This window comes from Amphibalanus amphitrite, unplaced genomic scaffold, assembly GCF_019059575.1.
Source record: "Amphibalanus amphitrite isolate SeventyFive unplaced genomic scaffold, NRLGWU_Aamphi_draft 001493F_arrow, whole genome shotgun sequence".
NCBI lineage: Eukaryota > Metazoa > Arthropoda > Thecostraca > Balanomorpha > Balanidae > Amphibalanus > Amphibalanus amphitrite.
Window position 1 is genome coordinate 75,821 of NW_024882986.1, and position 27,783 is coordinate 103,603.

The 27,783-nt window shown below is 44.7% G+C and overlaps 1 protein-coding gene across 1 annotated transcript in view; it reads right to left on the reverse strand.

Annotated features, from left to right (window-relative positions):
- LOC122373422 (glycine receptor subunit alphaZ1-like) overlaps positions 1–27,783 on the reverse strand; it is a 74,247-nt gene that overhangs the window by 44,920 nt on the left and 1,544 nt on the right. The window contains exons 2-6 of the mRNA XM_043351448.1: positions 8,918–9,444; positions 4,695–4,748; positions 3,338–3,429; positions 2,583–2,650; positions 741–967 (exon numbers count right to left, since the gene is read on the reverse strand). Of these exons, the coding sequence (XP_043207383.1) occupies positions 741–967; positions 2,583–2,650; positions 3,338–3,429; positions 4,695–4,748; positions 8,918–9,420 (944 nt within the window). The 5' untranslated portion in view covers positions 9,421–9,444. The remainder of the gene's footprint in view (positions 1–740; positions 968–2,582; positions 2,651–3,337; positions 3,430–4,694; positions 4,749–8,917; positions 9,445–27,783) is intronic.

Below are 27,783 nucleotides of genomic sequence, written 5' to 3' on the forward strand. Positions count from 1 at the left end.
TTTTCAGGAGTTTTCAGGGGAGCATTTTCAAGAGTTTTGACCCATATGGAGTCAATTTTTTTCTCAGTGCACTGTGCTCATTTCCACGAAAATCCGTGCTTACACTGACCAACATTTTTTTCTTCCATGGCCAGATCCCGGGTCCAATTTTTATCCGCCATGGATAAAAAATACATAAATATGTCGCTCAGATGGTGAACTATACCGTAGCATAGCGACATTTTCATGTAACTTTCCTATTTTTTCACACTGCGCTATCACCCATCAAAATCCGTGCTCTCACCGACCTTAGTTCTCTGGCGTTGCCGATAGGCGGCGCTGGCGTCGCGTCCCGCGCTATGGCCGCGCCTGGCGCATAACGAATCAGCCGCAGATGCAATGGAAGTCGACATGACAGATCCATATGAGCTCCCCCATGTGGTCGGTGGGGTCTCAGCCCGTAGACATTACATTATTGATTTCCTGTGTTTTTGGATCATCCCGTAACGAATGGTCACACAAATGAGCAAACAACACTAGAAACATCCAATGAAAATAAAAAGTTTTTGAAATGTTTTGGACCGGGTTATCAGGAGTCTATAGGAATGCTTATTCATCAAAATTCTTAGACATTTTTGTGTTTGATTAGTATTTAAAAGACCAATCAAATAAGGCCTCATACATTCCCCAGCAAAACCATTTAAAAAGCTAATGAGTTATTTCAAACATCTCTACAGTCTCTTTTGTTATCCCTCACTCACTTGACCATGTAGAGGATGGTTTTGTCGTGATGGAGCCAGATGTAATGATTCGGGATCGTCATCTCCTGGAAAGTGACCTGCTTGGCGTTCTTGAAGTAGGAGTCGGGCTGCCAGATGTTGTTTAGCCAGGAGACGGGCAGGAGCCGATAGTCGGAGCTCATGTTGCTCGGAAACCGAAGGCGGTGCTCCATCCAGCTCTGGGCGAAAAATATGTCCGCCGCGTACGTCTGAAGACAAACAGATAGGCGTCAGCTTCTTAAGTGGCTGATTGCAGAGCAACGATAGGGTACAGCTGGGTGATTTATAAGATGGTATTGGGTCGAACAAGGACATTTAGATGCATTTGATTCTCTGGACGTTTTTGTCAGTGTGGTCCAGAAATGCAAGTTTTTGCCTTTTTGGTGTTATCCAATTATTTTGGCATTATGTCATGGGCACAGTTAAAACACAATTTTCGCTAGAATACGAGGAATTAACCCGCGCCCCACTGGGGTCTGCGTATAACACGCCCTACTGGGGGGGGGGGGGCTATTCATAGCCCCCCCTCCTAACTCCGAAACTACTGGGCCGATCGTCAAAATTCAAATGGCGTCTGATAGCCCCGGAAAAACTGTCGAGCGAAACCTAATTTCATTGACCTCGAGGTCACCGATGACGTCACAGGTCAGGTCAAAGTAAAAATTATTAGCATTTTGCTTGTTCACGTTTTGGGCTCTGGCCGCCGTCTTACAAGGCAGATCAGGCTCATTTTTGGATCACACACTCGTGAACAGATGCTCTAGATACCCCGAGGGTACCAAACTTGTACTTTGATTTTCAGGTCAAGGTCAGGTCATCACAGGTCACGAAAATATTATATCATGCGTCGGTCACGTGACACATGTTTTATGGTCCATTTAGTCCAGAGATTTCGAATGTGATGTCGACTGTGTCATTCGAGGTCATTTTGAGTCGAATTTAGCTTAGGTCAGGTCACTTTCAGGTCAAAAAAGGTCAAATTTTGAAGTTAAAATTTTTCAACAAAAAAGGTGTCTATTGGATGCAGTTTGAGCTCAGGAACACGATGGTGCTATTTATATTGGCGTACGATGTCAAATACGTGCTGAAAAATTGATTTGAAAGATTAATAATTGTGAATTTTTTGCAATAATGCGTAAAACTTGGCCATTTTTGAAGATATTTAGCTAAAACTTGCTAGGCTAGGGTTAGTCATGATAATGCGTTCTATCACATATATTCCGGTTTTTTCGAAAAGTCAAAAACTTTTTGAAAAAAAATGTAAAAATATAAATTTTGGATTTTATTATATCAAATTTTCGAAATTTTCAAAATTTCGAAAATCCGAGATAGCAGTTTGATAGCGCAGTCTATTCTGAGTCCTTTCATGCAAAGAAATTGGATCTAGCTTAAAAACTGAGCTCTTGGGAGCGATTGCCGTGGTTCAATGTTTTGCGTCGAAATCGGCCGAACATGACGTCACTCTGACGTCATTTCCGGCCGAACTGTGGCAGCTACGAACATAAAATTGTGACACAAGGTGTCAAATTGATGCAGACGAAGGTACTGAAAGTTTGGCGTCGATACGTCAAGCGGTTTGGAAGTTATTGCAGAAAAACGGGAGGGGGGCTATAAATAGCCCCCCCCCCCAGTGGGGCGCGGGTTAAAATACAAAATAAATCAAAATCGATATCGCTTTTATACAACTAATATCAATATCAATACCAAAGATCAATAGGAATCCATCGCCTTATTGATGGTTTTGCAGTCGCGGAACGTCCGATTGTGTATAGCAATGAGTGAATGAATCAGAAAACATCAACATAGTAACAATAGTTTACGCACCATTGACTCCTCGTTGATGGAGTCCAAAGTCATCACCGTGACGTGGAAATAGACGACAGTCGGATGGCCTGCAAAATAGGACATTCTGAAACATTCCCCATCACATCACTCCCGATTGGAAGGGCAACAGAATAGGGTCCCCACCGTGCATTAGTGCTGAATATTCAACATCAGGATCAGTTGAAATTGGCAGAGTAAATTACTGAGGCAGAAATGTAATTGCATTCGCACTAAAGCATCCCCATGCGAATGCGATTACGTTTGTTGATTATGATGTTTTCCAGGAATGATGTGTGTATGTGGCATTTATTAGTCCAAGTGGTAATAGACCAACGGCCACGATCATATAATATTTACATAAACTTGTCTTCTTGCTGCGGCTCAGTGACAGCAGAGCACCATTGATGCTTCAGCACTATACCTAAATGACCAGTGTGCAATGAACCCAGAGTTGGGTTCATTCAGGGAAACACAATTACAGACAGACGTCAGACAACCATAATGTTGGCCTTATATAATGGCTTTGTGCTTCGAGTGAGGTAAACTAGCTGAACTTTTATGTGAACCTTCATAAAAATTGCCGATAATGATGTAAAAATAAAATACCTCTGAAGTTTCCCTTTGAAACATAAGCAAAGGTTTGCGCTCTATTATCCGCACTGACCATTTTTTTAAAATAGAATGTGCTGCACCTGCAAATAACTTCTAATAAAAAACACACACAAAATTAGGCACGTTTTCCTTCCACCGATAACCTTTTGTTTTCGGAGGTGCCATCCGATCGTATTGCTTGGGGGGCTCCGGCAGAATATCTTCAAATACGAGAACCGAATCTTCCTCTTCAGCGCTGAAGAAGAAACCGAAACAGTTATCATCGGATGCAGTTTTGGATAGCATACATGGGCAACCATGGTTCGCTGGTTGCTCTACACTCCAAAATCCACATGCCTACATATGACGTAAATGAGGTAAGGGAAATGCTAAAAACTTTTCATCTGATTCATTATTACTTTTAACACGCGCACTGCAGGGGGGTTGTTTTCAACCCCCCCTGTGGTTTTTCGCAAATCGCGAGAAAACGGCGGCGCGTAGCGCCGCCAAATTTTGCATACCTGTTCTCCCAACTTTTGCACACCTTGAGTAAAAATTTTGACCCCAGGTGACCTATGGTCAGGTCACCAGGTCAGGTCAAGTGACCCTACCTCGAAACGTAAATTTCGAAGTTTGCAATCCCACCAAGCCCACAGTTGTTGAGTTATGATCTTGAAACCCATAGGAAATAGTAAAGTCATCACGAGCTACAACTTGTATATCTCGGAATTTTTATATCGATGACCTAAGGTCAGGTCATTTCTGCGACCGGCCCATTATAAGTCAATGGGAGAAATTTCAACTTACTCTGAATGCCATCCTATGACTTCAATACACTCAGGATCATAGTATTACAGGTCCCTGTTGGTGATTTCACCGAAACATATCACTTATGACCTTTGGAAGGTGATCTCAAGGTCATCTTAGGTCACCTGAGGTCACCAGCGGCTTTTCTTCAATAACTTGTGATTGAATAGAGATAGAGACTCCGTTCGACGTTTATCGTGTTTTTCTCGTCAATGCGGATCGAATGATATGCAACATGACCTATTTCGGTCAGGTCATGACCTTGACCTGAGGTCAATTTTTCAACTTGACCTTTCGAGGTCATATTATATATCATTCGATGCGCCTTGACGAGCTAAGAACGATGGCGTTCGAATCGATCCTCTGTCTTGTGTGCAAGACAAGTTATTAAGGAAAAACTACCGCGAAATTCCTGTTGTGAAAATCGTAACATTTTGTCTTCGGTGACCTCTGGTGACCTCGTTTTTGACCTGACCCAAAAATGATTTTTGTATTTCTTGTAGATCTTATCTCAACCTATCCAACGCCGTTTACCGCTTGTCGCTACGTTGCGCCGTTTTCGAGATCTCAGGGGGGGTTGTTTTCAACCCCCCCCCCCCTGCAGTTCGTGTTCGGCTCAGACCCGCTGCAGTGCGCGTGTTAAGTTCTGATCGACCAGATATCGTTTCATTGGGTAATTTTGACTCAATATATAAAATAGGATTGTATTCTTACCTGTTCTGATTCAGGTTGCCGGATTTCCTGCATATCACACATTTTTCATCTTCACTGCAAAACAGAAAGATGCAGATGTCAACATTTAAGTACTAGAGGCTGGGTGTGGACATGTCCCCCCCCCCCAAAAAAAAACACCATAGTATGCAAGCTAGTCTTTAGCAAAAATATCGACTGTGAAAGACCCCATCCCTTTCTCATATCATCCTTTACCCTCGTCCATCCAGCCAGCCCCAGCGCCTGGCCGGTTAATCAAAGTGTAATTGGCCCACGATCGGTCCCCATGGATACATCTTTGATGCGACCTTCTGGTGTCACCATATGGTACCCCCATCGTTCGACAGGCTACAATATTGATAACGCTGCTCCCCATCTGCTCTCCTCTGGCTGTACCGGTAGACCGCGGTGTATGGTGTTACGCCAGGACAGTGTGTGGTCAACTAAATACATGGTAGGTTTTGTCATGTGGTTGTGGCTAATCAATCAGTATAAATGCATGCATTAGCTGCTTCTGTTATTGAGCCACGCGCTGGCAGTTCTCTGAAAAAAATGAACAAGGTCGTACACCCCAGCTCACATATAACTGCGAATGTCTGGTTAAACATAAAGTCGGATAAAACATACCAGAAAAAATGAATAATTTGTAGGTTTTCCTCTCAACGTCTTCCCTGCGTCCATCCTTTCGGCTGTGAAGCTAATACACCTGCGTGACTGGCCGACATATACCAGCTGGAGCGAGTGATTCACTTTGATGCTGAAACTGCGCGCTTCCGCCGAACAGGGCGCTGAGGCAGTAAACTGGCTTTGTTCGCCTCTGGTTGATCCTCTGGCACTTCCTACAGGTTTCAGCCTGAATATAAACCGGTGCTCAACTGGCTCCCAGCCAAAGTAGTTAAGTCTACCTTGTCGGATCCGTCCATCCTTCGCAAAGATTCCAGTTTGCATATAATCTTGCAGAGTAGAGTGCAGTGAATGTAAACTCTCCACCTCCATTACCAAAAGCTGGAGATATAATGAATGTAAGCAAGAAAGCGGATGCAGCGATTCGTTTTGAAAGATGTTCCAGGAATGGTGTTCTGGAATTAACAGTTGTTTGAACTGGCTCGCACTCGACGCTGAGGCCCTATACGGAGCTTCCACTTCCATTTTACAGACGATAACACTTCAGGATTTTCATCGTATTTCCACTTCAGTTGTTCTTGAGTAGGTAATCGCTCCCTTCCACCCCGTTTTTTGCGCACGGCACCGTTTTGTAGCCTGTCTGTAGGCTGTCTGGGCCGCTGTGCAGGCTGTCAATGGCACGCGAGCTGGCACTCTCTCCGACCATCGATCGTATCTGGACGGCCGCTACTGTTTGTGGCTCCAGAGGAGACCTGCTGGCCGCAAAAACCACCCGGCTACCAGCGGTGGTTGCTCCGCCGCCGATCATCCCGATATATCTGGTCGGTCGCTCTTCGATATATGATCCGCCAAATCGACTGCTAGTGTTCCTGGTGGGGCGACGATCGGAGCGGTGATTGGTCCAGATCGGCGCGTGAGATGGCCATTTGGATGGCAAGTACCGCGGCTAACTGAGCTGCCAGATAAGTTTACAGCTATTACGCAGGAACCGCGCTATGAATTCCATCGCTTTAACTTTTGCTATACGAATTTATCACCGTTTACATGGGATTGACAAACCCTTAATACAAAAAATACAACTGTCTGACTCGTAAGCAGCATGATCTTCCAGCTACCGTCCTGGACCATGAACGCGCCCTATCGTTCTCTGGATGAGTGCCCGGCTGACTGGATGAGTGCCTGTCTGTTTAGATGAGTGCCCGGCTCGCCGGCTGACCGGCCGGGCAGTGGGCTGAGTGGCGCGATCACGACCCTCCCCGATACCCCATCAGGGCGGACACAAAGCGACGAGCACGCCGGCCCGTCCGGGAACCATTGTGAAGACCGCTGATAAGTGCCATGTTACTGGGTCAGCCATAATGCCGGCCAGGCCGCGGCCGCAGCCCGGGCGGGGCCGGGGGCGGGGGCGGGGGCGGCAGGATGCCGAGGAGCTGGTCGTCGGTACCGACGCAGCTGGTCGTCGGCACCGACGGAGGAAATGGCGCACGTCCGACACGACGTCTGTCCGAGCACCGCGGCGGTCTGACCCGGCAAACAGAGCTCCAGGTCGAGGATTAGTTTTCTGGCATTACCATACACACAAGTCGCCGCCGGTAAGAAGCTTACCGGTAATCATTAGCCCCGCTAATATTCTTTGTGCGTAGGATGATGCAGTAGGCACCTTGTTTGCTTCCGAACTTGACAACTTTAAATTGAGTTATTGAAGTTTCTTGATAACCTTTGCATAAGAAATTAATGCAACTTTTTCTTGAACGAGCGGTATACGACATACGTGTTTTCATAATCCACCGTGCACTCAGCCATAAATTAGCCATATCAAGCGTTTAAGCCGCAGGCTTGTTTTGCTAATGGTCATTCAGGTGTCTTTAATTGACCATTAGGAACCAAAAAAGACTGCCGAAACAGCTCAAAATGGTGGTCCTTACCTGAATGTTATCCAATTATCTGAAATGACAGCTCAACTTTTATTGTTACTAATGTGCCCTTGCACTAATGTCTTCCGAGAACTTCGCTGACCGGCATACGAACGCCAACCACTTAAATCACATCGCAACGGTTACCAAGCAGGAAAACGGATTAAGGTCAGACTACTCCTACCTACGCATGTGTAGTGTGTACTTAAAAACAAAGTGGCGGTCAGATCGTTGCAAGGGAAAAAGGAATGCCTATATGTTTTATTTTTTGTGGATGTTCCGCGCTGTTTTTCATGAAGATGTTGGCTGAGCAAAGTTATTTTGCTTCACTAAAAACACCCAGTACAACGCCTAAACAACCCTTACGGCAAAACCAGAGCTCCTACATCGAACAGTTACTTTTTGTCTTTTGAGGTGGAGCTTCTCAATGGTTGTGGTGGAACGTCAAAATACACAAAGCTGATTTCGTTTTCCGGAAAAGGACAACATTCTTTCATTAAACTATAGCTTTTCCCCAACCTATCCAATTAAAGCTTCAGTTGGGATTGTGCAAAACAGGACTTCTAGAGCTCTGAAGTGCCCGTCTTCTGACCAAATACTTTTTGAGCGAACAACTCCTTGTAAACATGTCACAGACCGGCCAAAGTTCGTAAATAATACCAAGCTGTTGAATGGATGAATAAAAACAATTTAAAGTACAATTAACCATCCGTTTGTGAAATAAATTGCATATTATCACATACAAGTTTTGCTACAAACGATGCAAAACTAAAAAAAAAACTACAAACGAAAATACAAAAGTTCCCCATCGCAAGGCAAATTATGCAGAACCTTGTTTCAAAGATCCTGCATTGAAACTCTGAATTCTGAAGCACCAGCTGTTGCTTCAAGCTCCTACTTATGCCACAGGCAGTCAGGAATGACAAATGCAAAACAAGCGTCAGCTCTGAGACACAAGGAGCGGATATTACTTGAACCGCTGTACTCGGAAACAATGTCCCTAATCTCAAACTATCTGTCCTTGTCGTGGAGCTCCAGCTTGTTGTCTACGCCACTACGCCAGCAGAACGCAGCTGCACTAGCCCCAGGAACAATAAAAAATAGACACAAACTGTCGCCAACTTGGATCGCACAAGCAATCTCATGAATATCTAATGAACTCCGTGAGCCGCTGGGTCAGTGCCTCTGCCAGGTCTACCAGTATGAGGGTCAGATGAGCGCGGCTGTAGCAGGCTTTGACGCCAGATGCCTACCGCTGATTAAGACAAATTGTTTTATTTTACCTTTGTGTGGCTCATCAACCCAAAGTTGTGAATATGATGATGGAATCTGATTAGCCGGCCTGATTGCTGAATTTTAACTGGACGTTCCCACGGGAAACTTTCCCAACTACTCGGGCCGACAGACAGCACGCGACGGGGGCCACTCGCTTGATTCGAGTCAGGATAGGCTGTGCCGCAGCGCACGGATGTATTGCGGAACAGCATCAAACAGTGAAACGCTGAGGCGGCGAGGCTCTGAGCAGAGGCGGGAAGACGGTGACTCTTTCAAGCACTAGCTTCCTACGCTACCGTACGAATGCTCGATTTGTGACATACTGTATGTATCCATTCCCCTGATGTTTATGTCCTATTAGTACCCAAAGTTTTCCTCTCGACAATTTCACTCCCCTCGCAGCGGAGCGCTCACCTGTCTCCATTTTCTGGCGGATGGGCGTCACCCCCCGACGACTCCGTATCCTCCCTGGGCGGCACGGGCTCCTCGCCGACGTGTGTGTCCTGTTCCGGAAGAGCGCCAGCGGCGGGTCGCTCGCCAGGCGGCGGCGGCCAGCTACCATCGTATTCACCCAGCGGAGCCGCAGGCTCGCCATATTCGGCAGCCGGCAGAGCTAAGTGGTCATGCTCCGATATCGGGGATCCTAGGTCCTCGTCTATCGATGATCCACGAGACACGTCTTCATATAGGGATGGCGTCTCTGCGCCCCTGGACGGCGGCACCGGTTCTTTGTAGACCGATGACGGCGGCGGCGGCTCGCGGTAAACTGGTGTTCGAGGGCGCTCCATGTCCGTAAATGGCGGCTGCTCCGGGCCCTGGGCGCCGTAGTGATCCGTGCCAGGAGTTGGATACTGAGCAGCCGGCGCCACGGATGCCGCAGTCAGAGCCAGGGTCAGCGTCAGGAGAAAAAGCAGCATCGCAGCGTCCCTTGGTAAACACCACTGAAAAAGACGGAGAAAAGGTTACAGATGGTGTAGGGGAGAGTGGGGCAAAGCGGCCACCCTAACGCTTCTCACGATGCCAACGCTTGATTTTTAAACTTGGAAAGATTCTTTCTATACCAACGTGCTCCCTATTAAGTTGCCTTTTATTTCAACTGCGTTTTATTTCCAAAGGCGTTCACATATGAAAGATATTGACAAAACTTTAAACCTATGCATATTGGCCACTTTGCCCCATACCCAGGGGCAAAGCGGCCACCGGCGTCTTCTCAAGTCCCGATATGAGAAACAAAATAGTTGTCTTGTGTACGACTACGGTATTTGATGGTGACAAGGTTAAGCGAGGATGGATGTTTACTTTATCATCTTCCACCCGTAGGTAAACAAAGAAAGGATTTTCATTAAAATAAACATTGAATTGCATTATTTGGTAACTCATGCAACTGAAAACTAGCCAAGATAATTGCATGACGACACATTTGAATATAAATTATGTTTTTTATCCAGATGGAAACAACTTATGGCCAATTGGGGGGTGGCCACTTTGCCCCGGCCACTTTGCCCCGCGCATACCGTCCGAGACAAAAATATTCCAGCTTAGCTATTAGTGGGGTAAAAAACATTAAAATTGGTAGAATACATGTACGATAACCATGCAATGCATGGACAAGAACGCTTATAAAAATTCCAAACGGTTATGGAATAACATAACATTTAAAAATTGTAAACATAGTTGGTAACCTGGCAAGAAATGCTTTTCCGTGTTTCACAGAACAATGGTGATGGGCCTGAAACCCCGGTCTGGCTCATTCGAACGATCGTGAAGAGAAGTATAATTGGAAACCATAAATTGGAACTGACGCCAGTCATGAAGGGCTAAAACGATGGGTGGCCGCTTTGCCCCGGGTGGCCGCTTTGCCCCACTCTCCCCTAAACATTTTCACTAGGACCATCTTCAATCGTACGTCAATAGAAATATTTGAAAAGTATGTTTAAAATGGTTAAAATAATTGTTCACCACTTAACATGAGCATTGAGCAATGCATTACTTAGCGACGAAAATAACTTTCAGCGTCGGCGCTCGTTCAAGGTCCGGGCCAGTTCAACTTTTGAATGTTATTCAAACTCCGAAAGATGTGACGGATGTAGAGCTGGCCTTTGGTGTCGGGGGCATTCCTGCTATCTTCAACATTTCAGAAAGTTAGCGGATATCAAGAAAGTCAAACTTTACTATAGATAGCGGTTCCACCGGAGCTTGTAGCTGACGGGAGTTCAGGAAACTTTTATGGGACCAGCGCCGTTATTGTTTCAATAGGAAAACAAAGCTAGCAAATGATAATTCAGCTGTTGGTAGCTTATATGATAAGCATGTGGCAGAATGTCATTTATGTTCGTTTAACAAATTCCTTCGTGGTAACATCAAAACATATTTTCATTATCTAGGTTTACGCAGTAATTGTTTGCTTCGGCGGTAGACATTCGAAACAGCTACGCCGTATTTACGTGAGTTGAGAACCCAACAAAGTTAAAATATTGTGTAGTATGTATTGCCTCTCGTTCTTACTTCCCCTTAGGAATGCCTACATAAACTTTCGGTCACGACCTTAGCAAAGTTCAGTAGAGATGGTGTCCTAGAGAAGAGATCCTGAGCAGAACCTTGGATCGACTATGCGCTGGAGCCCATCAGACGTTCAAAATTTAACAATCAAATGAATCAATGGCGCTGCCGTGGGTAACGCTGCAGCAGCAGTCAATAATTACGGTAGGTATGCGTCGTTCGCACCATTATTTGGCAATACATCAGCTGGGGCAAACACGGGCCAGGTGCTGGCGTGCTCGCCCCGGCCAATAATTCATTGACCCGCCGACACCATAATGTTGCATTCATCAGGGCTAAACACGCAGAGGTCGGCAGCGTGATGGATGAGATAACACGTAATGCACATAATTGTAAGTACAAATAGTCATGGGCTACCGAAGGAATGAAGAGCGCGCAAAGTAGTAACAATGGTTTATAAAATGATTTTTGCAGCTCACTGCTAAAGTACTACATGGTCACGAGTCAACTACAAAAATAGATTCGTAAAGATGCTGGATGACAGCTAAGGAAATCCACATATCCGCTGAGCTCATAAGGCTCCCTGAATCTGACAGCTAAGGCGGCTGACTCGAAATGTTCTGCAAAGAATACACTTCCGGTGCTCGCGTTTCGTGCGGCGCCCCTCCCCCTTTCTGTCCCGGGCTGTCATCCTGGCGCGCCACCATTGTCACCGCGCGACGACGTGCGCCATTGTTGTCGCGGCACAATAGCCTCACGGACGATTACAGCCGCCGTATGATTACCAGACTGATAAGACGCTGTGACGCCTGCCCGCCAGGCAACTGTCATGGAAACGCCAGTCTGTTCTTCACGCGTCCTGAGCAGTAACGGGCTGCTCTTCCAGAAATAAAATGGCTGCCATTGGAGACCGAACACCAAGACCGCGTCTCTTTGATAATGTGAATGATGGAAGAGCGAGGTGGAAAACTGTCTGCTAAGAGGGCTCATGCTATAGAAAACAGCACATAACTGCATGGGCGCACAAAGCCAAGGTGCTATCTAAAAGAAAAATGAGCGACCGACGAATGGAGTCTATGCAACAACCCGTGCATATGAAAGGGAAACTCTTTGTCGTCGTGATTGATCATGAGCTAAGCGCAATAATTCATGGTATCTTGCTAGAATCAAACCATGCATTTTTCGTTGAACCGCACAAAACATTTTGCCAGCATCGTTGTCGGCATTGCCTTGATTGAACTTATGTCAAGAGATCACCCAAAACGCCATTAGAGCCTCAATCTCATTTTTTCTTTTCATTGTGCATGTTTTAAAAGACTGTTTTTTACAAGAGATCACCCAAAACGCCATTAGAGCCTCAATCTCATTTTTTCTTTTCATTGTGCATGTTTTAAAAGACTGTTTTTTACCTCTAGATTTTATAACTTTCTAAGGTCCGCTCTTTCTGCTGCGCATTCCAGAAGGAAAGTAACAAGAATATGGAAAGCCTCTACCCTACATATCCCACTCTGACGCACCCTGTGACAGGAGCCAACTCCAGACTCGGCGCGGGCTATATGAACTGAAACTAGTTTATGATGCAATAATGACAACGCTGTTCAGAATAGCAATGACAGATTCACGACATCGCGTGTCATACTTCTTCCTCCGTAAAAGCCAATATCTTGAGGAAGGTCTGAGGGTTTAAATGACCGGAAACGTAGCCAACTTGTCGACCAAAACTTAGTTGCCCTCATCTCCGTCTGCTGGAGAAACTCGAACCTCACACCGGTCGCGGATCGGTTCACCCCGATTGAGTGCTAAGGCGGCAGCTGTGCCCTGCCCCGCTGCGGTGACCGGTTTGAGCCGTAACGCCCCATCGGCGGCCGGTCGCAGCCCGCCACGGCGCACGGCCTGCCTTATTGAATGGCCATCAGCGGCGGCCGGCCGGCCCGGCGGCGTTACGGGCCTCTATTCTGGGTGGTGATGGCTCCACGGGGCGTGGTCGGTGCCGACGCCACGATGGGCCGCAGCTGGCCGGCACGTCTCTGCTCCCACCGCCGGACACTGCGCCGTGTACCAGCCGCGGCCGACGCCACACGGCAGCGGGCAGCACGCCACGGCAAAAACGTAATCACAACGGGCGGCGCCACTTTTTGTGACAAGAAAAAATGCTTCTTCTGAATAGGTGTCGAGTTCCTGGTAATAAGCACTGCATTGAGCACGACAGGTGCTTCTTCATGGCGCTTTTTATCATTACGCTTTTGACGACTTTGCGTTGGATGTTCACTGTTCTGGGATTGCGTATTGACCACATGCTCCTTACCACATGCTGCTTGGACTATGAACAATTGAACATAAACACAGAAAAGGAGAGGAGCGGGAAAGGAAGGAAGGAAAAGAGGAAGAGGGACGGTATGAGTAAGGGGAAATGTGTTGTGTGTACTGACCGGGGTCACCCAGCGCCGGGGGCGGGCGGCCGGGGCAGATCACTCTCCGTCCACGCAATAACCGGTGGCTACGGCACAATATCAGAGGGCCACGTCGTCACCGGGCCGGCAATATCAGCGGCCCGCGCGAGGAAATACATTGACGTGTCGGCCGGCGCTACATCAGCGATCGCCAATGGTGCGAACCGGGTCAGTGCGCTGTGACTGGTGCGACGACTGCACCCGGTATCGCGCACCAGCAGTTGCACCACCCAACCCCCCCCCCCCCCCCCCCGCACTCACACACACACAGGGATCAGAGGGAAAGTGGTTGCAGTGGTTGCAGGTTTTTTTGTTTTTGTTTTTTTGCTAGTGCCTTCTTGATACTAAAACGTGATGCTGGAGAAAATGCATGTGTTTTGTTTTGTTACATGCCTGGATGTTTTGACATTTTTCAGTCGATTTTGCTGATGGTCTGAATCCTGATCACTTATAGGCAGACATGTGCTTGGATCCGGAAAAATGAATCTGAGATCCGATCCCATGGATCCCGATCCGAGATCCATTCAGATCATAGATCCAGCCCCTCAATTTTTTCGAGAGATCTACTGGGATCATAGATCTGACTCTTCAATTTTGTCGCTAGATCCACTCGGATCATAGATCTGGCTCCCCAATTTTGTCGTGAGATCCATTGGGATCATAGCTCATAGGTGCTCAAAATGTGAACAACTTTCTTTCATAAGAAGTTATGAATACCAAAGTATGGTTAGAAACAAACAATCTTATACAAAGGCCATATCAGTAAAAGCATCCAGTTACATTATACAGAATACAAAATAAAGGAGGCTCATGACGGACACAACTTGAGAGAATTGAGTGACATGAAGATTGTTCACAGTTCACATACCAACAGAAAAGTTTGCATTAACAATTAACATAGAGGTAAGTCAAAGTAATGACTAATGAACAATACATAACTAGGTACCTACCACATCACAATTTATGTTAGAATCTACATAATGATATTGATAAGACAATCTTGCATTAGACAACCATGAGGCTTTCCAGTTTCCAGCTACCAAAATTGATTGATAAACAATAAAAGATGATACTGACACATGTGGCTTGGTTAGGTAAAGGTAGTTCAATCTATTGAAAGAATTATTGAAAAAATAAACTGAGATATAAACAAAAGTATAAAAATATTCAACAGCCTGCGGAAACGATGGTGATGGGAAGCGAAATATCAATTGTAATGGCCTTGGATATTTACCGTAAAATGATTATTCAGTATCTAAATAGAATTCGTGACGTCATTTCAAATAACAAATGAGTTAGGCGTTCTACCTTCGAGTATAATGAAAATAAATAAAAAATAAAACTGGATTTTCAAAAGTCTGGAGTTCTTTTTAAAAAAATGTTCATTTTTTCTGCCTCACATAATTTTACGATACGATTGTTTGTGAATATCATCTTTGAAGCGTTGAATTTAATGACGTAAACGTAAGTTGAAACGGTATTACATGGGCCTGAGCGGTGTGAGCCTTGCATCTTTATTTTATTCACTTTTCAAAAGAATAATAATATCTTACGTCATTAGTTTAAAGGGCCTATTACAGGGAATCTTTTGGAATCATTACGGTTTTGGTCAAATTAAGATTTTTCATTGGTCAAACGATAATGACGTAATAAAACCATATTTCCAAAACGTGAGCTATGAATTTCGTTTGTCTTTTTTTTGGGAGGCTCTCACACGTGTAGGTAATCTGAAGAAGTTGATGCCATTTTTGAACTTGTAATTTTATTAGGAAAGTATTAGAGGTTGGTTGCTATTCTTACTAAATCGAAATTGTGTTGCACATACTAATAGCTCATACGAACATTCTGGATTGGGATTTCATACCTGGCAGAAGTGGATTGCTGGATTATTTTGAACAAAACTGACCTATTTGGCTTCCAGGTTTGATTTCCTAACATCTGTCCATAGGCGGCAGAACAGGGGGGGGGGGTGGCACCAGGGTACAGTGCCCCCATAGATTTTGGCATTTTAACCCTCGCATGTGTAGGGGGGGGGGTCGGATGGACCCCCCCCCATGGTTTTTCGCGAATAACTCGCGTAAAAAGCGGCCGATCGCGACGAAACTTTCAGTACCCTCGCATTGATCAATTTTACACCTACCCTGAAAATTTCATGACCCTGACCCTAATGACCTTTGACCTGTGACCTCTTTTCCGAGACCATGTTTGGCCGGAATCGCGATTTCGCGTATGTCGGCTCGCACTAGCCGCGCGTTTGCAAGCTTTTCGTGGTTTCAAACGTTCAAACATGTGATTTGATGTTACTCCCGTGTGTGTCAAGGTCACCTGAAGGTCAGGTCAGGTCATTGACCTTTGGTGACCTCGGGTGACCTCGGGTCACTTTTTTGAGTTTTACATGTTTCTAGGCTAGTTTTTGGAGCTGAATTCGAATTTAGCAACCATTTGAACATTTACGAAGTAGTTTTGGTGCCTTCGTAACATGTTACGAAGCTGTCAGAGGCGGTTGACACGTACTACGAATACCCGTCACGACGCCTACTGGTTGACCTGACCTGACCTGACCCGACCTGGTCTAAATGCTTCAAGACATCATCTGTGATCAAAACTAACACGATATTCGTGATCAGCACCCCGAAAAACCCCTTAGCAGCCACACTTTACGACTTTCTAACAGATCCCGATTTTCCCGACTTTGGGTCATTGACCTGACCTGGAAGGTCAACCAATGACCTAGGACCTTAAAATTGGGTATCATCGGCTTCCTCTCGTCACGGGCAACACGCTCGTTTTTTCCGCGAAGCTCTAGCTCGATCAGGGGCCAAACGGCAAGGGGGGGGTCCAACCGACCCCCCCCCCCTACACATTAGAAGCTGGAAAACGCCGCACACATGCGAGGGTTAACATTAGCCCTACTGGCGTTGCATGGAAAGAATGGGACCAAAATCAAAATCTGCAGTGCCCTGCTGCCACTGCATCTGTCTGTACTGTTTGTTCATTGAATTAACCCTATTCCTGGCGGGGGGGGCCTCAGGAGCCCCCCCCCCTGAGGTTTTTTGGTTATATCTCCCAAACGCGTTGAGCTAGGAAGCTCAAATTTTCTGACTTTTCCTAAAAGGCTTCTACGCAACATGTCTGAAAATTTTGAGTTGATCTGACCTCAGGTCAGGTCACCAGAGGCGGTTTGGTGACGCTACCTCAGAAAAGTTTGCAATCACGCCAGAGCTAGAGTTTTTGACCGATCAATTTCTTCTCTTCAGGGTTTAGTTAGGGTACCAGTATGTGCAATTTATATATCTCGGAATTTTGATATCGGTGACCTAAGGTCAGGTCAATTTCGCGACCTCCCCATTATAAGTCAATGGGGGAAAAATCAACTCCCTGTTTTTACCACTAAAACGGGTCAGAATGGCCCCATATACCATACATGACTTCATATACGATCAACCTTCACTACCTTGAGGTCTGTTTTGCTGTTGGGCAGCTGTGAGGTCATGTGACGTCATCAAAGGTCACCAAAGGTTTTTGGCCAATAACTCCGTACAGGAACAAGATACAGACGCGTGGATGGTCTCATTGTGTTCAGCTCGTCAAGACGCATCGAATGATATACATGATGACCTCGAGGTCACGTGACCTGAGGTCAACCTTTGACCTTGACCTTTCGAGGTCAACATATATATCATTCGATGCGGATTGACGAGAGGATCACGATGATGCCCTTAGTTTGTTCCTATCTTGACTAATTCGAAAGTTATTCGAGAAAAACTCTCTCCATATCTAGTGCCGCCATTTTGACTTTTTCGACCCCTGTGACGTCATCTTTGACCTGACCTGAAAATGACCCCAGTAAAAATTGTAGATCTTGGCCGTGCGTATCCGATGCCGTTTACCGCTTGTCGCTATCTTGCTTCGTTCTCGAGATCTCAGGGGGGGCCGAATCGGCCCCCCCCCCCCCGCCAGTTTCTTGTCCCGGCGGAGCCCGCCAGGAATAGGGTTAAAGTGGCTGTAGCTTGTTGATAAGATTGTCATCAGTGCTGTCATGAAAAAGTTACAATTGGTCACAAAAAGTAGCAATATGCATGTTCTTGGTTTATTTTAAATGTACCTAGTACAAACGTTGTTTATTTAAATTCAAATTTAATGATGATACCTAATGATTACAAGTGGTCTTAACCAATAACCATGTCCACAAGTGATAATTCTCAATTGTATTGCACTGTAAGGTGTACAATTATGTAGGATAAGGGTTTCATTGGCTACATGTTGTCGTGAGATCCATACAGATCATAGGTCCTCCACAAATTTTTGCCCGCTGGATCCACAGAGATCATAGATCCGACCCCTAAATTTTGTCGAGAGATCCATTCGGATCATAGATCCAACCCCTGAATTTTGTCGAGAGATCCACTCGGATCATAGATCCAACCCCTCTATTTTGTCGAGAGATCCACTGAGATCATAGATCCAGCTCTCGGATCCAAGCACATGTCTGCTTATAGGGTTGTTTTCTTATGAAAGTTTCATCAAAAAGAAATAATGACATCGTTAGCTGGAAAATGCAAGAGGGCGGTGAATGGTGGGCGGCATTCAGTAAGGCAAGCTGTTGTTTTACTGACGATTTTGTTTTTTATCAATTCTGCATTTTTTCTCGCCTTCATTGCGTATGTATGTTTGTTTTGGACCATGATTCATAGTTTATGCCTTCTCCCCAAAGCCAATTACCATAGACAGCCATAATGTACTTTTATGGGCCTTATCAAGGCATCAATATTTATTGTGACGAGGAGCTAGTTGGACTGGTGGCTGCAAGATCCTGTCCTCTGATTAGTGCTTACCCAGGCTTATTCATATTGTCAGCTCTAATCGTATCAAACATTGTCATGTTTGCTTATTCTCAGCATGCAGATGTTCCGAAATATGCTGGATTAAAATTTCCCAGGTGATTTCATGGTCAGAGTTTAACCCGCGCACTGCCGGGGGGGGGGGGGGGGGCGGATATCCCGAGTTTTTTCGTAGATAGCGGGAATACTGCGGCGCTAGAAATTTGATACGACTATTCTTTCATCAATTTTACACATGATGTGCAAGTTTGAACCTCCTAACTTTTAAGGTCAGGTCACCAGGTCACTTTGAATGACCAAGCCTCAAGTCAATTTTTTGCAATTTTGTCACCGTGCCAGAGATACAGTAGATGTCGGAGGCCTTTGAAAGTCGCAGGATGTTATGAGGTCATTAGTAGCTACAATTTGTATATCTCGGAATTTGGATATCGATGACCTAAGGTCAGGTCAATTTCTCGACCTCCCAATCAATGGGGGAAAAATCAACTCCCTGTTTTTACCACTAAAACGGGTCGGAATGGCCCCATAAACCATACATGACTTCATATACGATCAACCTTCACTACCTTGAGGTCTGTTTTGCTGTTGGGCAGCTGTAAGGTAATGTGACGTCATAAAAGGTCACCAAAGGTTGTTTGCCAATAACTCCGTACAGGAGCAAGATACAGCCACGCAGATGGTCTCATTGTGTTCAGCTCGTCAAGACGCATCGGCGAATGATATACATGATGACCTCGAGTTCACGTGACCTGAGGTCAACCTTTGAACTTGACCTTTCGAGGTCAACATATATATCATTCGATGCGGATTGACGAGATGATCACGATTATGCCTTAGTTTGTTCCTATCTTGACTAGTTCGAAAGTTATTCGAGAAAAACTCTCCCTATATAGCGCCGCCATTTTGACTTTTTTGACCCCTGTGACGTCATCTTTGACCTGATCTGAAAATGACCTTTGTAAAAATTGTAGACCTTGTCCGTGCGTATCCCATGCCGCTTATCGCTTGTCGCTATCTTGCTTCGTTCTCGAAATCTCGGGGGGGGGGCGGTCATCCGCCCCCTCCCCCCGTCGTTTCTAAGTTGGCGCAGACCCCCGTCGGTGCGCGGGTTAACCCCTTTGCATATGCTGAGAAGGATTGCATGTAAGTAGATTGATTGCGTGTGTCTGTCCTGCATAAATTTCTCTAAAAAGATATCACTTATAATTCAACAATATTTCACTGGATCTTTCATTTTCGCATAAGCGTTCTCTGCTCAGCGACACTGTGCCATAATGTGTAAGCAGTTCTGACATGCTGGCACGCTCAATAACTTCCTCCATTCATGAGCTACGCGAATAGCTTCGCGAAGAGCAAGGTAACTTGATAGGTAACTGTTCCCTTAGTTTATGATACTAGCTGATCAGGTCATATTTGTCGAACGTGTGTATAAAGTCTCGAGGAAGCCCATTGAAATACCAGCTATGACAGCTTTGTGCAGTGGGTAATGGACTCGGATAAGGAACATTGCTATCCTAATGTAAATGTCACATATCATGCTGGTATTCAGAATTTATGTCACTTTCCCATAGCTCGCAACCAACTTCGAGACACATGATACAACGTTGTCAGGTCCAAAATAATGTTTCCAAGTAAAGGAGAAGTGCCGAACAAATTTATCAATCGAAGGTATATAAGTATATTAGAGGAAGTACGAATGAGTATTTATTTCTTAACTTATTTATATATTATAACTTATTTGTATATTATATTTATATATTTTATAACTTATTTATATTTTAGAACCTATTTCTTATTTATAACCGAATGAGTTTCGTTGAATAAGCGCTTTAGGAGGTGCACTCTTTCGTGCTGGTTCATTTTTAGTAGTCTTATACCATGTCTAATGTATAAAAAACGGCATAAAAACCTATTTCAGTATGAATGAAATAAGTAAGATACTGATTTAGGTATTGCGATAGAAGTTAATGTATCTCATTTGAAATTGTTTTAACGGACTTTCACTGGGTAGTGGGTAAAAGTTATTATAAGTCCCGGTACTCCGACTTGTATTGAAAAGTCTTCGATGGGGCACACATAGGTTTAAAACCTATGTGTGCCCCATCGAAGACTTTTCAATACAAGTCGGAGTACCGGGACTTATAATTAAGCATTTACCTGGGTATTAACTATTAAGACATGACTCTTCAGTCTCACTTAATGTATCTCATATCACTCTTATACCTCAAGTTAAATTGAATGTTCCAATCGTATCTGATTTTTTCAGCAGTCTTTAGAGAAAATAAGGCAAACTTTGAATGACCGCTAGAAAGCCGATGCAAAGATCCGGATCCTAATCCTATATGCTGTATGCCGTACCTGCTCATGCTGCTGATGCTGATTACCTTCGTTGATATGATCCTTTCTACTTCATCAATGAATGGACGGATAATTATTGATGAGCTTTTTTGCAATGAATGGAATACTTGGAATAAGCAAAAGTGTTATCTTTCTATTGGTTTTTCAAAAATATCGCCAAAATATCTGCAATTTTTTCAAGAATCAGTTTCAAGAATCAGTTACCCAGTTTCGCATCGAATTTTATTTCATGCATCTTTAGATACATAAACATATCGTAAGTACCAGGTATAGGGGAGAGTAGGGCACTTTCGTGCATGGGGCACATTCGTTTTCAGCAGTTTATGGGAACACGAGTGACTGCCCGAGCTCGAGGTAAATTACGAAAATATAGCCACCCAATTCGTGTACAGAAGACAACATTTTATCTGCTATCATGCTTGATAAAAACACAAAGTTGTATTAATTATTCGGGCACTTTCCCAACTTTCTCCATGGCATCTATTTTCGTGATCCTGACTCCGAAATGCGGTTTAGTTTTTTTTTTTAAATTGGCGGGGAAGAAGCTCACTCTATTCACCGAACTGCTGCAAACTTGTGTGTTGCAAAAGTGCCATTTTTCAACAAGAAATTTTGAAATATATTACAAATACCGTTGTGGGGCAGGTTGGTGCACGCACTGCCTAGGGGCACATTCGTGCATATTTTTTCCGGTTTTGCGATTTATGACTTTACCTGTAGTGGGTTTCACTTATGACGCTCGCCTGATTCAGTCTCGGCTGATTGCGACGTCGTGACAAGTAATTCGCGCGACCTTGGCGAGGTCACGGGGCAGGTCGATGGCCGGCAGTTGGCACATTCTCGTTGGCCAGTCAAATCTGTCTACATTTGTTGGGCAATACATTCTTGTTGAAGGGAATCGAGTGAAATGGCCCCCTGCCAATTTCTTTCGGTAATTTTTTGCTAATGCCCGGTAATTCCTCGAAATTTGCAGGGTGCACGGAAGTGTCCCACCCTTGCACGAAAGTGCCCCATACCTGGGGCAGTTTCGTGCAAACGTTCAGATTTATTAAAAGCTATTTTTTCTAATAGACAGGATAATTTTAAAGGAAAACTTTTAAAGAGGAAAGATATCCGCAATAGCTCCTTTTTATGCTACATTCAACAATTTTACCCTTGCACCAACCAAAGAACAGATATATGGATTTACCCATTTTTTTTGCACGAGTGTGCCTCACTCTCCCCTATAGCTAGAACAAGCTTCCGCAGCTTTGCTTTATGTTGCCAATGCTAATTAAAAGCAAATATCTAATGGTATAAAAGGCTGTCTTAATTAAAGCGATAGCAAGCAATAAATGTGCTGATATGACTGTGTGTTCCCAATTACACTATTCAAACCGTGCTAAATTGCTCCCGGCTCTCAGATTTCAGGAAGCACACTCGACAGGCGATAACATTATTCGACTCAGCTGGCTCAATCCCTGGAACGCCGAGAAAAATCATCACAATGGCGCCTTTATGCGCTATTGTAAGTGCATCGGCAACAGTGGACTTTTTCGTTGATAGCAGGGTTGCTGTCAGAGGGTACCAAATATATGAGACGCTTTGTTTGTTTATGGGTATACTTTAGGCATCTAACTTCAGGAGCATTGGAGGCAGAGTCAGTATCTAAGCGCCTTTGTCAGATTTCGCGAAGCTATCGCCAACACTTTCAGGCAGAATTTACGAGCATCAAAGGTCTACACTGTCAGAGCATCCTAGAAAATAAATATAAAAGACATTTCTCTTTCTGGTTAAATTCCATTTTCCATGATTGATTTTACATTGCTAAAAATGACTTCGCTGACGAAGAAGACCATTGTTCATATTCTTTGGGTTCTATGATCCATACCTACCATCTATGGGTAAGCAAGAATCTCAATGATAAATACATACATATTCTTCATTACAAATAAACAAAGCTGTCTGCTGTAACTTATGAATGTTCTACTTCTTCCACACTATCGATCTAGAGAAAGATGTCAACTTTGAAACTCTGATTGTCGCTTTGTCCAATCCATACATGATTTTAAACGTCTCTGAAATTCGTGTGGAAATAGGGCCTCAAAATGGCCTCTCCCGGCCTCCCTCCAATTTCAACATCCATAAAATAACCCCACATCTTTCCTTCGTATATCTAGCGGTCCCCAATATCCCTACATCCCCACATCTGGATCCAAGGAGTGGACTCCTCCCCTCCCACAACGCAACAACTGAAGTCAGCCCTCCGCGGCGGCCGCTGCGAGCAAGGTAAGTGCGCCGGCGGGCACAGGCGCTGTGCTGGGGCGACCACAGTGAACCGGCTGGACGATCAATGACACGACAAGTGCCGCGCCGGCCCGTGCCAGCGGCGGGCACCGCCGCCGGGCCGGTATCAGCCGCCGCCCGGAGCCGCCCGGAGCCGCCTCCGGAGCCACCCGGAGCCGCCTCCGGAGCCACCCGGAGACGAGCCGCGGCAGCCCGGATGTTCTGCGGTGGGGACGCCGCCGGACAGACTGGCGACCGAATAATTTTGCCGTGCAGGCCGGCGGTCATATGTTGGCCCGGAGTAATTTATGTGAAGGTGAGGAGATGTGTGGCTTCAGGGATTATCAGTATGGATGGGGAACGGAAGAAAACAGATCATGGTGAATGAATGGAGCGTGCGACTAAAATTTAATATAGAAGTTCAAAACGAGCGGTAGCTTAATTTTGCCTTATTTATGATTTAATCGGCAGGCGGCCTTAACCCGCGAGTTGCTGGGGGGGGGCGTTAAACGCCCCCACTTTTTTCGCCGGGCCATAGCATAAAAACGGCGCGCCGCAGGCGCGCCAAATTTTGGGTACCTGTAGGGAATTGATTGAAGTTTATTGTGACAAAGTTTCAAAAAAATTGTTTGGAAAATTTTTGAGATATCTAGGTTTTAGTGACGTCATGATTTCTGAGTTTTCGACCAAAAACGGCATATGTTCAAAAAATCATATAAAATCACAGAATAAACAAACAGACATGCCGTAAACGCCATTAGACTGCCAATTCCATGGTCAATCAAATGGCTATCTTCGATTATTGATTATCGTTCCGCATTTTCCATAATCTTGAACTGAATCTTGGCAATTTTTCGTGACTACTTCACGACCATGATACATGAATTTATTAAATTGAACTTTTTGAGCCAAAAACGTACACATATAATAAAATGAATGTCACCATCGTGTTCTACGCCCCAAATTACCTATAAAACATGTGTCACAGGCTGCAAATATCAGTTTTGATTTTCGGGGATATGTGCCTACCCGGTTGACCTGACCTTGACCCTGACCTATGCTTGACTGACCCCTGCATGGAGCTAACACTCTTGTAGGCCTTATAAGATGGATTGTGCACCGTATTGACAGAGTTTATGGCGAGAGGCGCCCATTGCGAAGTCCTGAAGTCCATGCTACTGAAAGCCCGATTTCAGGTGTTTGACCTGACCTTGACCCGACCTGTGACCTCAAAATTCAACTTTAAAGTACTCATCCGAAGCGTCTCGTCGCGCTCTTTCGTTTGCCGCCTCGTGCGTTTCGCTGCGCCTATTGGTTCTCGAGTTATCGGCTGGGGGCGTTTAACGCCCCCCCCCAGCAAACGGTGGGTGGCGAAATACCCCAGCAACTGCCGGGTTAATTCACGACGCTAACTCAGAACCCTCCAGCTATTGGGTTGTAAAGCTTAGTTAAGTCGTTGAGCAATAGGTGTGCGTGATATCAGCTATATGGCTGCAAGGCGTGGGCGAAGACGCTACTAAAAAAAGAGAAGATGTAAGAATATCGATCTATGTAGAGTAATAGGCCAAATTAATGCTCTTTACTTGTATTGCACGAGACACGTGATTTATAGTCCAAACAGACCCAAATTGTTATAATCGCACTTGTTTGCGTAATTGAAATAAATCTTTCAATCAATAAAAGGTTTTAGGCTGTGCATACATTACATATACCTAACTCACTTGAAAGTTCTCATCAGTCGATTCATGCAGTGGAATAACTAATAAGAAAATCTATCGCGGAATTTTCATATCGAGTTTTCGGTGAATGTTCCACATGATATCACTTTGTACGATCTACTATACGTGCCGGAACATTTGATTCCAGCTAAGACTGAACAACACAATTTCTGCAGCTGATCTCTGATCAAAGAGAACTGACGAGCTGGCGGCGTGTCTCTGACGGCTGCTATGCTATGAAAGGATTACCTGTTAGAGACAGACTGAGATTACTTAATTAGCAGCACTACATCGAAATTCAGCCGACCTCGCTTCATAAGGTAGCTTAACTGATCAATAAAGGATGTTACTGCGTTCTGGGATTGCCAGTCTGTGCTTAATTAACCACTTACGGCTCTTAACTGTAAATTGTGGCATTAAAGCAGCGTACATGTTGCATAAATGTGGACAATGCTTTGTCACGGTGGAGGAAAGGATTTCTCAGAAGAGGCAGACATTTAGAAAGCCAGTTTCTTTTTACTGAATTCTAGCCTCATTTTCAAATGTCTACCTTTGTACAGAAGTGACAAAAAAAAAAAAACGGCGCAGAGATTGACAATTGTGATACTGTTCCAAGGTGAACATTGTACAAAAAGCTGTTCACAGCTAGCCATCGCGTAAGTGACAGTTTTCAGCTTTTTTCACCTCAGCGTGAAACCTCAACGAGAAATTGCCCAGTCCATTTCAATAATTTTGGAAACTGCCAACGGCTAACTCGGGAACCAATAGAGCTACAGTTCCGCGGAAAAGCGCATTCGATAGCCTTTTTACAGACCTTTCTGAACATTGTCTCAGATTTGACCTCAGATCAACGATTTAGCCTCCAGAAGGCAAAAACTCTGAAAATAGCAATTTTCACGAACAAGTTTATCGGTAATAACGTTTGGCGCAGGAGAACAACGGTATTGATTTTGCCAGCATCGTGTTCCTCTCGTCGAGACGCGTTGAATGAACTATACTTCGACCTTGAAAGGTCATTTTGAAAATTTAACCTCAGGTCAAGGTCATGACCTGACTGGAAAGGGTCATGTTGCATATCAGTCGATCCGTATCGTCGAGCTGAACACATCGTAGGTGTTTCCGTCGCTCTAGTATGTCTCTATCAAAATTTATTGTCAAAAACTGCTTTGGACTTTTCAAGACCTCAGCTCAGGGACATAAGGAGAAGTCACCACGGGTGCTATTTTTCGATTGATCTTGTCAAGTTTACAGTCTTGAATATGTTTCAACGCTAACTTGAGAGACATTGTAACAAATAGTAAGAAAATTAACCTCACTCTCAGATTAGAAGAGTCAGACATTTCGTTTTTCTCACAGACAACCAACAAGTTTTTCTCACAGATTTTGTACCTATTGTCATTGTCTGTGAGAAAAACGTAACCTCACTCTCATTCTATCTAAAAGTAAATTCCGGATTCGAAATAAAACAAACTTTTTGAGAAGCTTTCGGCATTGCGCCATCATCAGCTCTTTCGGCATTGCGCCAACTATCAGCCCGAATGCATATTTTCTCAAATGTTTGCGAATAAAACTCCAGAGCTGATGATGGCGCAATGCCGAAAGCTTCTCAAAAAGTTTGTTTTATTTCGAATCCGGAATTTACTTTTAGATAGAATGAGAGTGAGGTTAATTTTCTTACTATTTGTCAAGTTTACCTGTAAATCGATGTTAGAGAGCGTTTGAAATGACGTTCGTCCAGAAGAGTCTCTTTTCAACTTTCTCCCATTAACTTACGAGTATAATGGAGAGGTCGCAAAATTGACCTGACCTTAGGTCACCGATGAGATATACATTTTGTACATACTGTTACTTGATCGCTGATAGTTTCAGGGCGATCATTCAGTCGGTGTAGCTATGACGAGGATTCAAACCTTTTCTGAGGTTAGGTTACTTGACGTGACCTGGTGACCTGACCTTGAAAGCCTTGGATCTGAAATAAGCACAAGATATGCGGAAAAGATGCATGAACAGGTGTATTAAAAACGGCGGAGCTCCGCAACGCCGTTTTTTAGATATCTGCGAAAACCGCAAATGGGTGTTAAAACACCCCCGGCCCGGCGCGGGTTTTAAAATTCTAAAAATATTAGCACTAACCAAATATCGAAACTATAACTATATACATATTTCATGGCTTTCACAGCCTAATGGCATTTTTGGCATGTGTGTACTTCTATTCTGTGTGTCTATATGATTTTAAAAACATATGCTGCTTTTGCCCGAAAACTGAGCGGAACTATTTTCACAGATGCCCTGACAGTGTGTATATCGCTGGCGCTCGTTACTGCCAACATTTAAACATTATTTACATGCATACCCACTTTTCAGGTTTATCCGAGCCTGTTTGTTGTGCTCATGATTATCCTGACACGTTTATCGCAACATTTTTACCCGAACTTCACATAAATATCTCAGGATACATTGAAATAGCTACTTTCCGGCATTAATTGCTTGAGTGTGGTGGGGAGTCCCTGATGCACCATGCCTACACATGGAGCCCCCTCTTAAGCCTCTAAGGTCTTAACGACGGCCTCTGAGGGCCCCATTGCGGCCTCTAAGGGACCCACGCAGACCTAAAAAAGTAGGGTGACACAAAAAAACTGTCATCACCAAATTTCGAATAACTTCGGAAGTTTTATTCAGAGCATCACCAAACTTCGGCCACTTAACCCTATTCCTGGCGGGGGGGGCCTCAGGAGCCCCCCCTGAGGTTTTTTGGTTATATCTCCCAAACGCGTTGAGCTAGGAAGCTCAAATTTTCTGACTTTTCCTAAAAGGCTTCTACGCAACATGTCTGAAAATTTTGAGTTGATCTGACCTCAGGTCAGGTCACCAGAGGCGGTTTGGTGACGCTACCTCAGAAAAGTTTGCAATCACGCCAGAGCTAGAGTTTTTGACCGATCAATTTCTTCTCTTCAGGGTTTAGTTAGGGTACCAGTATGTGCAATTTGTATATCTCGGAATTTTGATATCGGTGACCTAAGGTCAGGTCAATTTCGCGACCTCCCCATTATAAGTCAATGGGGGAAAAATCAACTCCCTGTTTTTACCACTAAAACGGGTCGGAATGGCCCCATATACCATACATGACTTCATATACGATCAACCTTCAC